Source organism: Ambystoma mexicanum, chromosome 2p (genome assembly GCF_040938575.1).
Source record: "Ambystoma mexicanum isolate Mex_15411 chromosome 2p, UKY_AmexF1_1, whole genome shotgun sequence".
Classification (NCBI taxonomy): domain Eukaryota; kingdom Metazoa; phylum Chordata; class Amphibia; order Caudata; family Ambystomatidae; genus Ambystoma; species Ambystoma mexicanum.
Genome location: NC_090923.1, coordinates 1,026,482,042 through 1,026,499,198, shown reverse-complemented (window position 1 = coordinate 1,026,499,198; position 17,157 = coordinate 1,026,482,042). Strand labels below are relative to the sequence as shown.

At 47.5% G+C, this 17,157-nt stretch overlaps 1 protein-coding gene across 5 annotated transcripts in view; it reads left to right on the top strand.

Moving 5' to 3' along the window:
- The window catches only part of PACS1 (phosphofurin acidic cluster sorting protein 1), a 2,791,059-nt gene that overhangs the window by 1,656,529 nt on the left and 1,117,373 nt on the right, over positions 1 to 17,157 (top strand). For all 5 annotated transcript variants that reach the window (XM_069644890.1, XM_069644889.1, XM_069644887.1 and 2 more), the window contains one exon: positions 9,363 to 9,469. In XM_069644890.1, the coding sequence (XP_069500991.1) occupies positions 9,363 to 9,469 (107 nt within the window). The remainder of the gene's footprint in view (positions 1 to 9,362; positions 9,470 to 17,157) is intronic.

The window sequence follows — 17,157 nt, the reverse complement described above, 5'->3', positions numbered from 1 at the left end:
CAGCCTCCAAAGGGGCTCCATACGTTCCCAGTGAGGAACAAGGCAGCCTTGGTAGCCTTTTACGGGACATTCCACTGTAAGAGTCTGAAAAGCTTCAATGTGAGCTAGCCCCCACATATTTTGCCAGCTCTGTTCTCTGGATGTCAGTTTAAGATTTGATGCTCAGTTTGAGAAGGCTCTCCTTCGCACCATCTTCAGCTGAAGACATTGCTGCACAGGTGTGAGTTCTTGTTTTCTGTCATTGGAATGTTGCATGTTATCCATCAAGAATTCAGTTTGCTTTGTAAAACCCCAAAGGTATGGAGAAGAGGGGATAGGACATAGGAAGAAAGGGAATGTTACTCAGTGTAGCTACTTTCCTCCATGCAGCCAGCCCTCTGTCTCCTTGATGGGAGCTAGAGAACTTGCATATCCTTAGAAAAGGTCTGATGGTTGGGGCATGCATATGCGCAGCAGAAGATCTTGGATGGGAAGCGTTACATACACAATGGTGTATTACTTTTTACTCATATGTCCCGTCCCCTTTCATCCATCCTTGTGGGTGTCTCCCAACATGGGGACGGTACGGGAACCTTTGGCAGCAAAAAAATGATTTTCCCCCTTTAAATTTAGTATAGCGTTCAGGGGCGAGGCCTTGGGTGTGTGAACCCCCTGAGGCCCCGCCCTCTGGCACCTCACCCAGTCCCTTTTTCCGCACGAATGATGAGACCTCTTTTTAGCTTTCCTCTTGCTCCCTGTTTGTTTTTTCAATTCTTATTTTACTTCCCTTCGGTGCCTCACCTCCTCGGTGCATGTCAATCGCAGGAACATTCAAGAGGTGTGCTTCTTGCGACCGCTCGTTCTCGCCCTCAGACCCCCATGCACTCTGCCTTGAGTGTTTGGGGCCCGACCATCGCTGGGCTTCATGTGCGGCCTGCAGCGCTCTTGGTCACAGGGCATTGAAGAATCGGTTGTCGCAGTAGAGGGATATCTTCTACACTTTTCCCCCTCTCCACCTTAAGGACTTCGTCTCCGGGACCTCTAATCAAGACAAGATAGGACCTCTGTTCAGCACGGCTCCACAGCACAGAGACTCCTTCCCCAGGGTTCCTGCGGATCGGTGTACTCGCATTCAGGCTCTGGCAGGCCTGAGGCCTCTAAAGCTACCTGCTGCCAAGTTTAGGGGCTTGGGGGCTCTTTCGGGCGGTGCAAGGACAGACCTGAAGCCTTCCATGCTACCAGCTCAGAAGCCGAGTGGTCCAGGGGCCCTACCAGGTTGTCCTCAGACAGACGATCAGGTTTGTCCTCTTCTACCCCATGGGGTAAGAGATCGTCAAGTGGCACCTCCAGGAGTCGCTCCTCGGCTAGATCTAGCATGGCTACCGGCACAGGTGCCGAGGGTTCCCACCCTACCGGAGCTCGCTCTGAGGCAGTCATCCAGGGTGTTTTGACTACCGACCACCCGGCTGAGAGCTCAGTCCCTACCAGATGGCTCTCTGAGGTCGAAGTCTCTGCTTCGGGCGCAAGGCCCAAGCTGTATCCTCTCGTATCTGAGGCCTCTCTTGGCTCAGGGCCTTCATGCCCTCCCACCCAGGATGTGGCACAAGTCTTCAAAATAGCAGAGTGGCATGTAGCTGAGCCTGCCAGGAAGGCGGCCGTTTTGGGTCCAGCTCCGGGCCCGCCAGTGCTTTCGCCCCTTGAATGGGCTTTGCAGGACGATTCCAGCCCCCAACGTTTTGAAAGTGGCAGTGGATCCTACGGTGCAGGGTTTTGGTCCTTGCAGGGGTATATTTACCCATCACTAGCCTACAGCTACACGCATCAGGCACCTCAGCGCTTTCACCATGAGCAGAGGGCCAGCACCTCGGAGGGCAGGGCTCCTAGGGACCCGGTGGCTGGTGAGGACCGCTTCTTCGAACGCTTCCTCTTCCTCATGCGTTCCCTTCAAATGAAGGAGCTCCTGAGGGACATTGTGAAGGTTATCCCCCTGGTGGCGCCGACTCGGCCCCCTCCACTGGGGACTCTTCTCGTTCCTCGAGCTCTTCCGGTCTCTCTTCTGGTTCAGGCCCTACTGGTCGTGCTGACCCCTCCTCCTCCTGTACCACCAACGCCGCCCCCTCAACAGCCATTGGACTTGTCTGCAGCTCTGGGGCCGGAGGGACCCCACCAGCACCTGTGTCCCAGGGCCCAGATCCCCTCAGCCTGTAAATAAGAGGGGGGCACGATGACCAGGATGATGCACAGGACGATGAGCCTTTGCATCCATTAAGGCCTTTCATGACTGCTTCCAGCGTCTGGCAGAGTTCTTGGGGGTCCCTCTTCCTGAGGAAGCCCCCCAGGAGTCTGGTGTGCTCGCAGAGGTCTTTAGGAAACGCGCCATGTCCCGATCTGCCATTCCACTCCAGAAGGATGTGCTGCAGGTGGTGCAGAAGGTCTCGGAGAAGCCCAGGGCCAATGCCCAGATGAACAGGAAATTGGACAGTAAGTTTAGGCTGACGGACGGGGAGCCAATCCTCTTTGCCTCCCACCTGCAGCCCCATTCCTCTGTGGTGGCTGCGGCCTTCTTATATTCTAAACCATCATCTTTGTCGTCTTCCTCCACGGGAGCCACCTCCAGTTGCCTCTCCAAGGAGGACAAAATCCTCGAGTCCTTGGGAAAGCACTGTTACTCCATCTTCGGCAGGCCAACACGGACGCCCTCTTGGCCGTGGCTAACCAAAATCCCTTGTGGGAGCTTGGGAATTTTCTGCCTGATCTCTCTTTGGACAAACCAGGCCGGTCTGGCAGATGCCTGTGCCATTGCGCAGGACCTGATGGAGTCTTCGGTCTCCCACATCGACACAGCCAGCAGAGTTCTGTGTCTTGGGGTTAAGATAAGGAGGACGGCATGGATGCACACCACCACGTTTTCATCTGACATGCAGGAGCAGATCCTAGACCGTGGACCTTTTTCATTCGTCCACCGATGACCAATTGACGAAGAAGAAAACCTCCACTCAATCTGCCAGGTCCTTGGCCATCCTGACCAAGCCGGGTCAGAAATCCTTCCCTCAATCCCCAGGGTAGGACCAAGTTCAAACCCTGAACCTTCTCCAGCTACCAGGGTTTCAGAGACTGCAGTACATGGAGGCCTAGCAGATCGCCCAGCCACAACCGATGGAAGCGGCAGAGGACGTTGCACAGGGTTTTCCTCTCCCCCTCCTCTGACGCCAAGTAGCAGTGATGTCCGGGTCGAGGAACACAGCTCGCCTGTGGGGGTCCATTTGGCTCTGTTCCAGGATACTTGGAAGCATCTGTTCAGCAACCCGTGGATCCTATCCGTAGTCTCCACAGGCTTCAGTCTTCCTCTACCATCCTCTCCTCCTCTGGCGATGCAGGCGATAGAACCGTTTCCTCTTGTAGACAGGGGCTTTGGTTACTATTCCAGGATTTTTGCGGTACCCAAGAACAACTAAGCTTGTCTGAGGGTAGTCCTGGACCTGTCATTTCTAAATCTGTCTTACTGCTGGAACTCTTCAAGATTACTCCTGCGCACATGTAGAGTCACTGTGTGCGGGGGACTGGATGTGTTCCCTGGACCATACCTGCATATACCGATATATTATCCGCATCGGACGTTTCTGCGGTTCAAGTTTGTTGTACCACCTCCAGTACAAGGTGATGCCCTTCGGCCTAAACTCGGCCCCTGTGTATTCACAAAGTTGATGAAAGTGTGCCAGGCCTTCTCCGCTTGGAGGGCCATCATCTATACCCTTATCTGGATGACTGGTTGATGACGGTGGGGTCACCCGAAGCGGTGGTACGCTCCTGCCAGAGATTGGCGGATGCCCTTCATCAGCTGTGCTTTTCTCTCAACGGGAGAAAGTCGCAGTTATGCCCATCTCAGGAACTGGTCTTCCTAGTAGCATTGTATTGGAACCCTACCGTTCAGCGGGTGTTCTCCATGCCTGAGAGGCTTATGTCCCTCTGCAAGGCGTTGGGGCACTTTCTGGCCAACTGAACCACCTTGACATGGTGGTTCCATCACATTCCAGGCCTGATATGGCCTCCTGCATGCTGACTGTGAAGTACGCCTGTCTCAAGATGAGGTGGCTCCAGCTCCACCTGGTGGCCACCTGGGATCAGGAGATGAGGGTCTCAGGACAAGATCCGAATACCACTGCTCCTCTTGCCCGACCTTCTCTAGTGGCTGATGGATGGCAATGGTTCAGTGGGAGCCCCCTTTACCTGAACGGAACCTACCATGGTGGTGACGACAGACTCCTCTCCTTCAGGCTTGGGGGGGCTACTCTGGAGTGCTATACAATTCATGGAGCATGGTCCAGGACGGAAGCCCTCCTACATACCAATCTGCTCGAGCTCAGGGCAGTGGGCCTATCCCGCAAGGCGTTTTTGCCCCTAATCAGGGATGAGTCGGTTCTGTTCAGGACAGACCATTCTACTGCAATGTTTTACCTGACCAAGCAAGGTGGCACCCGTCCCCCCCACTACACACCCCATCTGCATGGAGGCGGTTTCAAGCGGGGAATGGGCCCTCAGAGAGGATTTGGATTTCTGCTGTCCACCCTCTGGTTGACAGCAATGCAGAAGCGGATCAGCTGAGTGGCTTGAGGTTCAACACCTAACGTTCCCACCCAACCTCCAGCAGACCCTCCGCAAGTTCCATGCTTCCGTGGGCTGCAGCCTCATCCTGGTTGTCCCCCACTGGCCTTCAAGGCCCTAGTTTTTGGATCTGCTGCAGTTGTGCTCCCGGTGTCCCGTCCATCTTCCAATCCCCAGCAGGGACTTCCTGATGCAGCAGGGCGGAGCAGTGGAGTATCCAGACCCATCCAAACTGGCCCTTGTGGCCTGGCTCCTGATCAGCTGATGCTTCAGCTTGCTGAATTATTAGATGACAACTGGGACATCATTCAGCAGGCGAGTAGGCCCTCGACTCAGTCCCAGTATAAAAGGAAATGGACTAGGTTCTGAAATTGGGCGTGCGACAAGGGACGGGACCCTGTCACCTGTCCTCTAGGTGACGTTCTGAATTTTTCAGCGCACCTGGCTCATTCCAGAATTCAGCTGGATACTTGCTGCACATATTTAGCGGCCATCAGGCCTTAAAAGAATTTCCCTGAGCATGTGTTTTCAGCAGCCAACCCAATGGTTAAGGCACACCAATACCTGCCTCCAAAGGGTTTTTCGCCAGCCACTCTGGGATTATACTTACCGATCCGAAGAAGCATGATGAACAGGATCCTGTTCACTGCATGCCCTTCGGCTGCAGGCTGTCGGTGCATCTCAGCAGCTAGTTGAGCATCTTGCATGAACCCGGAATTTGTTCAGTAGGGTCCAAATTATTCCATCTAAGTCTTCCTCTTCTCTTTCCTATCTCATCTCCTATGATACAGATGGGCTCCGCTCTCCTTCTACAGGTGATCAGCAAACTGCACAAAATGCAGGCTATAAAACCCATTCCCCCCATAACCCCCAAACGAGAGAGGTCTGTGGTTCTATTCCAGTATCTTTTTGATCCCCAAAAAGAACCAGGCTTGCCTGTGCATGATCCAGGATCTGTCTTTCTTGAATCTCCATCTCCCCAAAGAGATTTAAGATGATTACGCCCGCGTAAAGCCTGAGCTCAGTTCAAAGCAACAATTGGTCCTGCACTGTGGACCTAAAGGACGCCTACCTGCATATACCTATATGGGCACCACACCGGATGGTCCTCAGATTCTCGATTGGCAGACACCACTACCAGTAGTGGCCTCAGTGCAGCAGAAAGTCTTCACCAAGCTTATGAGTGCTGTGGCCAGTTCAGGGGGATCCACATATACCCTTACCTGGACGACTGGCTTGTCTGGGCATCCTCCAGCCAAGAGGCTACTGATGCAACCAACATCTGGGGTCTACCCTGTTTTACCTCGGGTTCTCAATCAACTTCAGCAAGTCCTCGCTGACCCTGGCTCAGAAACTTAACTTTCTGGAGTTTGTCAGGGCTACGAAACGGGGCACGATTTCCTCTCGACCCAGCGTATGTGAGATATTTCGTCTGGCAGTGGCATGTTTTTTTTTCTATGAGAAACAACTGCATGTGGTGGTACCAGAGGTATTTGGGCTTGATTTCTGCGTGCGTCCTCTGTGTTCCCCACGCCATATTAAAGATGAGACGCGGGTAACTCTCAGCAGATCGTGGTTGCAAGCCACGGATAAACACTTGCATCGCTTTGCAATCACTGCATCTCTAGGTCATGGCCTACAGTGGTGGATAGACCAGAGGAACCTGTTACAGGGAGTCACCTTCAAGGAGCCTCCAACAAATGTTATAACAATGGGCTAATCCTTCACTGGGTGGGGAACCACCTTGGGGATCTTAAAAGCGCACAGGCTGTGGTTTGACCCGGAAAAGACACAGCACATAAATGTATTGGAACTTCGGCCCATCTTTTATGCGCTACAGGCATTGCTGCCGAACATCTGCAAGAAAGCGGTCGTCCTGATCCAAAAGGACAGCTTGACCGCGATGTTCTATATAAACAAGCAGGGAGATGCAAGGTCACCTGCACTATGTCATCTTGCTTTATCAATCACTTTGGCCAGGAGGGTCATCGAATTTCAGGTCTTTTGCTGTAAACTCCAATTTTTACGGTTCTTTCGCAAAAAGGTCTTACTTAAGGTAAGGCAGGGGTTCCTTCCGAAGCTGATATCAGAATTGTCCCTTTTTCGCAGGCTATATATATGCCTGTATTTTACCCACCTCAACACACCTCTAAGGAAGAGGGGTGCTTCCATCGGTTGGACCCTAAAGGGCCTTGAGTTTTTTATGTGGCAAGGATGGCAAATATCAAGACTAATCAGTTATTTGTGGCCTACTCCTTAGCCAGAAAAGGTCTAGCTGTGACACTTTACCGATGGATCATCTTATGTATTGCAGAATGTTACCAATCCACAGGGAAGGAACTGCCTCCTGGCATCAGGGCACAATCAACCAGAGGGTCTCCACATTCACAGCCTTGCAAAGGGGGAGTCCCAATTAGGGATATTTGTTGAGCGGCAACTTGGTCCTCACTCCACACTTTTACATGGCACTATAGCCTGGACGTCACCCGTGGGGCTGATGCTCGCTTTGGCAGGGCAGTGTTACAAAACCTTTTGCTGGGAGCTATCTGCCCACCTCTATTAATCCACTGTATTAATCCACTGCTTTGGGAGTCTATCTGATGAGGTATCTGGGGGAGAAAGGCAATCCATTGAAGGAGAAATTACTCACCGTAATGTTAGTTCTAATTATTCTTCTCCCGCAGAATTCTCATCACCCCTCCCTTCCATCCCCACCCAGAAATCTTTAGCAGTTTGTGACGCCTGGCCTCGGGAGAGGGGACGCTAAGTGATGGCCCTAGAGTGATAGTTGTCTGTCTAGCAAGCCGCATGTCTTTCTCACTCTCTGGTCAAAAAAAAAAAAGATAATAGTGGGAAAGGTTTTCTACTTAATCTACATATACCTATGGGATCCTTGTTTTTAACCTTTTATTGGCTATTTGGTCTTTTTCTCTCGCTATTTTCCTCTGCAGCGGTCAAGCTGGGTGTGGGGGGGGGCAGGATCTGAGGTATGGGGAGTAGTGATGCAGTGTATCTATACGCTGCCTGATGATGCGTTCGGAGCAGACGATCGAGCAAGACGGATCTACGATCGATGGCTGAGTTGAGGTCCACTACGCCCCCTGTCGAAGAAGCTTCTGAGCCGCAGAGCTGGATGAGGATATTTATCTGATGAGGAATCTGCGGGAGAAGAATCCATAGAAAGAACATTATGGTGAGTAATTTCTCCTTTGCTGTTCTCCAACGAAAAGGTGGCATTGAGAGTGTTGCCGTCTTTCTCTTGGATCTTCATCTAAAAATATCAATTTTCACATGCTTCTCCCTCTGCCAAACCCTTGCAAGGCAGAGTAGCGGTTCCATAGGCGGGACCTGTTGTGGGCACTCAGCTGCTATGTGTCTTGGACAAAGGATGTCAGGAAAGATGACCAGATCTTCGTGCGCTATGCTGGTGCCTGTGCTGGCAGGGCTATGACTAAACAGACCCTGATACGTTGGATCATCCGCTGTATTTTTGAATGCTACAATCTGGCTTGGAGGGATGTGCCTGAAGGTCTTGGAGCTTATTTGATCAGAGGACTGCCTGCCACCTCTGTGCAGCAAAGCAGGGTCCCTGTTCTGGACAATTGTCAGGTGGGCACATGTGTTTTGTTACATACGTTCGCCAAACATTACTGCCTTGATTGCCAGTTAGGGAAGGATGCTCGCTTTGGTAGAGTGGTCCTCCAGAATGTTCTGGTATAGGTAGTATGCTTTCTCTTCTACCTGCGCTAGATCTACGTACTGCTATGGTAGTCTATCATAGATGAGGAATCACTGGGAGGAAGGAATCCATTAGAAGAGCACCTTACTTACCTCTCTGTAATGTTCTTTCTGATGGATGTTCCTCCCACGGATTCCTTGTTGCCCTCCCGACCTGGCCCATGTGGCTAATTGGTAGTACATCTCATGGTTTGGCGGTCCCTCAGCATCAGAGGGCTTGGGAGAAAGGGCAGAACTAAGGTCATTGGGTGCAACACCTGGATATATACCTGCCCCGGTGTCATGTCTGGCACGGGTGGGGTGTGTCGAAGTGTCGGGGGGGGTACGTGGGGACAGATATGGAGCCTCGCTCCACCCCCATCGTGGTGGGAAAAGTTTCTGAAGAGCAGTTGCACCGGGAAGTAGATTTCATAGATGAGGAACCCATGGGAGGAACATCCATCAGAAAGAACATTTCCGAGAGGTAAGTAATTTGTTCTTTTAAACTTTTTCCTGTTCCAATTTCTGGTAGCTCAATTGATGAAGTTACGAATCCACAGTCCACGCATGGAGAAGTAATTTGCGTCTTTTGGATAAGATCAACTTTAGTAGCCTTGTTTTTTTGCAGTGTGCCGGAAAATAGAATTTAGGTAATTATCAGTGGGGGAAAAGGCTTGCAGGTAGGTTTTTCCTGGACTGACTCTAACCTTGCTGGTAGAATGTATAGTTCTACTGAGTGGCATCTTCCATAAAAAAAAAAACATTTAAATAAGATTAATGGTTTTTGTTTTCTCTTTGACTAAACTTGAAGTGTTTGAGATGCTACTGACACAAGACAATCATTAAAAAAAGATATGAATGTGATAGATATACACAATGAAGATCTTCCTCTCACTTAGCTACATCATCCTAGGCTAATGTGTTCCCATTAACGTATGCCCTTGCTTAATTGGCAATCGGAGCAACCATCAAAGCAAACTTCAGAAGACTTTGCAATTCCAACATAAAGTTTTAGAAAATGCCCTATGCTTGTAATATAACTTGTGTTTTTTGTTTATTTTCAGTATGTGGCAGAGCTTCTGCAGGACCAGAAACAACCAGTGGTCTGTACATCTTCAACAGTGGAGGTTCAGGCTGTGCTCTCTGCTATTCTCACCAGAGTCCAACGATAGTAAGTGTGTTCTAAACATTTCCCTTTCAGCACCTGAAATAAAACTTTTTTCCAATTAAGAAATACAAATGCATTTTTAATCCTGAGGACTAATGAGGGCGCAGCAGCTTTCTTGCAGTAGTTGCCATCAACATTAGGAATCCGAAGAACTATGGGCTAAGCTGTTTTTCCAAATACGAAAGGCTTTGTTTCTCTGTCGTTGCGCCCTCCCTCCTTCCCAACTGCTTGGGATCGCCTGCAGGTTTGGCAGAAAAAGCGGCTTCATAAGATAGCTGCACCTTAAGAACTTTATGAAAGTTATGTGACGCTTTTACGCATGTGTGGCCCTCTGTGCGCCAGTCCCACCCTTTACCCCCACGTCACAAACTGCCATGCCCAGTTTCTGTTTTTTTTTCTGCTACCCGATGCGTGACAACCCATTTATTGGCACGTTATTTTGTGCTCTCCATTCCTTTTTTTAAAATTCGAATTGGTGCGTTTTTTTCTTTTTCTTCAGCGTGGTGCATCCCTCTGATGCATCTTGTATAACACGAGATTCAAGAAATGCATCCGTTGTAGGAAGCAGTTTTTGACGGCCGATCCTTATCATGCCTGTGTCCGGTCCCTGGGCTCTAGAACCCAAGGAGTTCATGTGTATTGCAAGGAAGGCATGGTATCAAACAGTGAAACAGACACAAGTGATCACAGTTCAAGGGTGTTTATTGAACTTCAATTGGATTTGAAAAGCGCCTATCTAAAAGCTACGACCATCAAATAATAAAGCAGTCCTAGTCGAGTCTGTAAAAATAAAAGGGCCTATACTAATAAACCTATTGCCAATCCTTATTTCTAAATACAAAAAGTGTGGGTAACAATGTTATGCAAAAGAAAAGTGTTCAAGAATTGATATGTCAGGATTTTCGAATGTGTGCAGGATTTTGCTTGACCCAGCGCAGGACCATTTTCATTTGAATGTATTAGTTCTTTCAATTGGTCTCCCTCTGCTGGGCTCAGACCAAATGTATCTACTGTTGTCACTTCTCAGCTGGATACCTCACAGAGACCTTCTATTGAGCACCCACGTGGTGCCTGGCCACTCTGTTAAAGGTATTGTAGCTTGCTTTAAAGTTCAATCACTCATCAGCAGTTTAAATTCACTTGTGTCTCTTATAACACGCGTTTTAACAATGTTTGGTCCAGCACTCGCCATACAACAATGCTGCTTGCAACCTTGGCTTTAACACAGACCAGTCTTGTATCGGTCTCCCCAACTCACCGGCTGTGTTGACTTCACCGACTGCTTTGTTCTTGGAGCCAAGTACGGTACCACGGTGGCTGGTGATTCTCCCCGCCTTCATTATTGACACGGGAGGGCCCCGGGTATCTCTGACACACAATGAAGGATTCTCCAGCCTGGTTTCCTGGTCTTACGCTTTCTATTTTCGAGTTCTCTAGAAAGTAACGGTTCCTTGAGGAAAAGGTCAAGGGACTTTCCCTTCTTGCGATCCCCTTCTGTTTTGCCGTCTTTCCTCTCTTGCTCAGCTGCCATCTCGAAATGGCTGTTTCCTTGTGTGCGTTGCCTCGCTCAGAGTGTGCTCTTGTGCTCTGCCTTTTATCCGTGTGGGGATGTGTAATGTAAGTCCGGGGTGTGTGATGGTAATTGCCTGACCATTGTATTGGGACACGTCGGGTATACTGCTTGGGTGTTCCTCTATTTTCTCTCATAGCGGGCTGTCCATGAGAAAGTGTTTGTGTTGTAAAGTGGGGGGGGGGTATGGTAGAAGTCCTAAATATCCTTCCTGTACGATGGGGTAAGGGTAAAGGTGTTAAAAGGAAGTGGATACTGCGTCTCACCATCTGGTGTCCCACTTCCACTCCCCGAAGACCCCTCAAGCCGGTGATCCTCCCTCACTGGTCCACCCCCAGAAACTGGATCCAAAAAAGGATGGCCGTGTCCTGGCCACCTGGATGACAGACCCCCGGGGACTAGTGGGTGAGACACCTTCTGGTTTCTCACAGTATTCAGCTAAGAAATTCACCCTAGGTCTTTGCCAAGTCTTCTTTCCATGTCAGAGCTGGGACCGGTACCAAAGGCAACCGAGGACTTTGTAAGGATCAGGAAGGAGACCGACATTGGTAAGAGGGACACCTGCTGGAGGGGTATGTGTTTCGGCACCATCCCTCAGTACCGAGGTGTAGACAGCAAACCCCAGTTCTGGGGTCTTCACAGGACCGTTCAGCACGAAACGACATGCATCTACACTTGTGAGTAGCAGTTAGTACCTCTTTGTGGGAAACCGCAAGTACCACCAGGTAGGAAAGGATCCAAGAAGATCCACCCGGTACCAAAGGATTTGTTTATTCCTGACCAAATCGTTTCAGTACCAGGGAAGAGCTCTTCTGCCTCGCATAAGAACCGAACAGGGAAGATTAGCTTTAAAGAGGCATGGTGATCACCCAGGGTCGAATCAATACCAACCGTATCCCCTGTAACTGCATTGGTACCCGCATTGCCTACTGCTGACAAAACTCCAAAATCTTTGGTACTGAATAGAAGTGAAAATACCTCTCACAGGAGGGGCAAAGAGCATTCCCGGTCGGCACCAGGCTTGGTACCAATTTCCCTCAGAAGGCATAAGAAAAAGAAATTGTCAAAGGAGAGATGCAAAGAAAGTGCATCAATACCGAGGGTTCAAGATAAAACTATATCTGTCAATATTTTGTACAGTTCCACCAGAGGAACTGTTTGGCACTCCAGTGAGGTGCAAGACCCCAGAGATTTTGCCCCAGTTTTCTCCAAAAACATTTTGGCTGAATCGGCTCAATCTACACCTCAGTAGGGGTTGACAAACATTCAGGTACCGAGACCTGTGGTATTTACCAGTTATAACCCTTCAAGTAATTTGGGTTCTGTACACGGATCGGTTAGAGTAGATTCTTCTGCATCTCCTATGAGAACAGAGAAAGATCAAGGAGAACTCTCTTGAAACCATGTTGCCTGAACCTTTCTTGGAGGTGTTTGCACACCGGATTATTTATATAATAAGACTTTTTATACCATCGCGCCATATGGTAAGAGGCCTACATGGCCCACACACAACAAACTGAGAACTGAACAAATAGATTAAAACAATGCGAGGAAGAAAAGCCGGTGACGGAACTCATAGGTCAATGGTGGAAATTCCATAATCTAGTAGCAGGCCTCGTCAGGCAAACTCGTATTGAAGATATGATGGAGCCTTCAGAGGTTCCACAAAAGGTGGCTTCTATAGAAACCCCACCACTACCTTCATTAGCACCCGGGAACACCGATGAGAATGCTAAAGCATGGGAAACGCAGGGGAAAAAATTCCTATGCAAATGCTTCTCTACAACTGAGGCAGATCAATGCAGCCACGGTACCTTCGGTTTTAGCATCTTAACTTGGGAGAATTTGGATCGCTTTGTGTAATTTCTCCCACAAGAAGCTTCAGACGAGTTCACCTTCTGGGTCTCAGAAGGTAGAGAAGGCAGCTCAAAAACTACAAGTCATAAAAGACTTGACTGATACCATGGCAAGGGCAATGACAGGTGCAATCTGCATGCATAGGCATGCATATCTGTCTGCTACATCTTTACACCAGGACATGGTGTTAGATGTACCCTTTGACAGGAAAACCTTGTTTGATCTGTGAACTGTTTTGCAAAAATGCAAGGCAAGTGTGACGGTAGCAAAATCTTCTATTTCGGTTAGTCATCCGTACCATCAACATTTCAGGTCATTTAAAATACATGCTACAAGTAATAATAAGGCACCCTCATCCACAACCAAGCCGTATTTCTTGGTCTTGAAAAGAAAAGAAGATACAAGCCGAAGGTAGAAGCAAGCGGTACACCTTCAACATATATGCCACACGATACAAGGAAGTCTGTTTAACTTCTATCCAGGGGTGTAAAAAATATGTGCTCTGATCTACATCAAGGAGCACACATCCCTGGGTACATGAAGGATTGCGAAACTCCTACATCAATGGGGAAAATATCATGCAAGAGGATTGGTTATTGAACATCATTCGTCTGAGTTACTGTCTGGCCCTTCCTGCTACACCAGGATGTTTACAGCCAAAGCTCCAAAAATAATCCCCATAGCTTTTCAGAGAGGTTCAAAATCTTCTCTCTTTGGAGGAAATAGAATTGGTTCCAGAAAAAGAGAGCAGTCTGGTTTTTGCTCCCGGTATTTAGTAATTCCCAAAATGATTTGCGGAATAAGGGTGATAGTAGATCTTTCAGATCTGAACCAATTCCTCCTAGTGGAAACATTCCATGTAGTAACAGTACCTCAGATTCTAGCTACACTCGAACATAATGACTGGATGGCGTCTCTAGACCTTCAAGACGCTTATTTTCCCATACCCATATTGTAGGATCACCGTTGGTACCAGAGGTTCACTATAGGAAAGGTGCATTTCCAGTGCACATGTCTTCCCGTTGTACTAAATTCGGCTCCCAGAGACTTCTCCAAGTTGTTGTGTGCAGTGGCAGCCCACTTGCAGTTGAAAAAGGTACATCTCTACCCATAGCTAGGCAATTTGCTGATAAAGCCACAATCTTCGGAAGATGTGTTGCAAAAGGTACAATTGACATGCGACACACTGTTAGAGCTGGTATTCTTGATAAATGTAGCCAAAACAAAATGAATCCCATTCTAGAGGATTCAGTTTATAGGAGCAGTAATACTCGAAGCAAAGCTTTCCCTTCTGTAGACCGGGTTTTGGCAATAGAACATGTAATCTCTGTTTTCATTGCTCGACACGGGCCGTTGGCCTGGTGGTACCAAAGACACCTAGGTCTGATGGCATCTTGCATCTATCTAATCCTGTATGCGAGACTTCAGATTAGAACCATTCAATGGCACCTCATCATCAGCTGGAACCAACTGTTGGATTCACAGAGCATGGCAATTTCAATACTGATTCACATTCAGGAAACCCTTGTTTGGTGGAACAATTCAGAAACTCTATCTATACGGTTCCCATTTCAACCTCCCAATCAGTTTGTAGCAACAGATTCTTCAGAATACGGGTCGTCCGGATTTGACAATGCACTGTCTTTGGTCAAAACAGGTGTAAGGAAGGCATGGTATCAACAGTAATACAGACACAAGCGACCACAGTTCATGAAAAAGAAAGAAGGGTGCACAAAATGATAAGTCAGGTTGTTGGGGCCGTTGGCCTCCCTTCGCCACGTTTTCAACACGAACAATGCGTTCACTCGAGCAAAGCAAACACTCTAGCTTCTGCAGCACGAGGATACAGTTCCATTTTCACAGTTCACGGCCTTCTGTGACCAAGCCTCTTTACTTCTTGCAAGTCTCTTGACTCTGAGAGCCTGGTATACAAAATCAACATGCTCTCCATGTCTGATCAAGGCTGATCCGAATTTTTGGGCTAGGATCTTGGAGAACAAATTTGACAGTGTCTACCTCACAGGCTCTATTCCGCCCAGCTGGTGTTCGGCAAATATCATCCCTCCCTATAAGAAGGGGAGGTGGGATGATCCAAATAATTTTAGGCCTATCGCGTTGATGGATGTCTCAACAAAGATCTTCACTTATTTATTGCTGGAATCCATCCAGTAAACCATAGTTCAATTGGATGTGCTGCCCCGATTTCAGGTGGGTTTCCGTAAACAACTAGGGTGCTCGCTCAATGCAATTATTTTAGCACACCTACATGCTCAAACAAAAGGCGATCAGACTGGGCCGATATACATGGCTGCATTGGACTTAACCTCTGCATTTGACTCTATTAATCGAGCTGTGCTTTGGGAAAAGATGATTGCCTATGGTTTCCCGTTATATCTTGGCATCATGATAGCGCTCCTCCATCAAAATGCCACATATCGAATTAGATTGACTAAGGAGGGTGCCTTGACAGATAAAATACCAACAGAAATAGGCCTTAAACAGGGCTGAAACTTAGCATCTGTGCTCTTCAACCTATACTTAGCAGATCTTGAATCAGCATGGGTAGATCTGGTAATATTTCCAGTGAAGTTGGGTAGTTTGGTTATTAATTGGCTTGCTTTTGCCGACGACCTTCTGTTTATGGACCGAACCCCGTTTGGTCTTCAGGCGAAACTTGCCGCATTTCAATTTTATGCTTACAAAAACAATCTCCAAGTTAACCCAGCGAAGTCTTACATCATCGCATCGCAGAAAAGAACTGCCAAATTTACCTGGTGCCTAAATGAGACCATAATACCCAAAAGTAAACCTGATACGTTACCTAGGCTACCAGCTCTCAGCCGTATATTCTTTGGGGATGTGGAAAGAGATGATTAATACCAAACTTAAATCACTCACTTCACAAATGAAAATTGTATATCATAGGTACAGTACATTTTCACTATTGCCCACAATCCAGTTTTACTTATTAAAAGTCGAACCAATACTTCTGTATACTTTAGATATTTGCACCTACGAGATAGATTTTCTTGATTGTGTTCAGGGGAAGTTGTGGAAACAGGTCCCTGGGATAGCTTTGTCCATACCGAACATGCTAATATGTCATGAAATAGGCATTCTACCCCTGTCGGTTAAATGGCATTGGCGACGAATTAATAGCTATGTCAAAATACTAGCACCACCTAAAAAGACCCTATACGAAGTTCTTGCAAAATTACTCAATGAAGGTCGCCCACCCTCCATGGTCAAATTTAAAGATAAAATGGATAAAATCCTGAGTGATACTATGATTGATAAGGAGGACTTAATATTGGGAGTTCCTGCATCTAAAAAGAAATTTCAATCATATTTTTGGTGTATGGTGGTTGATCGTATTGGTAAAAGCTATATGTACTATGAATATGCAAATTTACCAGGAAACTTGGTGACCGTGCGCGTTACTGGGAAATATTTCCATGCAACATAGCAAGAAAGATCTACCTACGGTTTAAATGGAACCAATTAATCACCAATGAAAGGTTACAACTTTGGGCACGGGATTTGTCCGACAAATCCAATGGTAGTTGTCGTTTCTGCTCCCAGGGTTATGTATTGGAAACCCTGAAACATCTTCTATTCTGTTCATTCTTTGACTCCCAAAGAAAGCTGTCATTTGGGTCCTACCTGTACAACGATTCCGCTACCTGGAAAGAATCCTTGTGGGAAAGGTTTATGTGGGGTTCAAGTCAACGGCTGATATTATGTCTGACTAACTTCTTAGTCCCCCTTGAGTCTGTTTTGTCTCTAAAATATAAAGTGCTTAAAGAGGAGACGATAGTTGATGTCCGTTTTGTCGTATAACAGAGTCGGGCATCTAGGATGGAGGAAGCAGTTTCTCTTATTACATGGTACTACTGGCAGTTCATATAACTTGTGGGGAGTTTTTTTTGGAGATGTATATAGAGTGCCAGTGAGGAAGGATTTCACGCTCCTCACCGCAATGGGTCCTAAGTTACCAGTCTGAATTTGTACGGAATTAGCCAATGCTTGAAATATTCACCTTGTTTTGATATACATAGTGACCATGTGGACAAAGTATTGATGTGTATGTTTTATGATGATGTGATGATGACAGAAATGAATTTTATATGCATTTTGTAACTGATTAGGAATTGTGAAACTTTTTCTTTTATTGTCTTTTGTATTTACCTTTTTGTAAAGGTTTTTTTAAACCATAAACAATAATAAAAAAAAAATATCAACATGAAAATGTTATTTTCCTTTT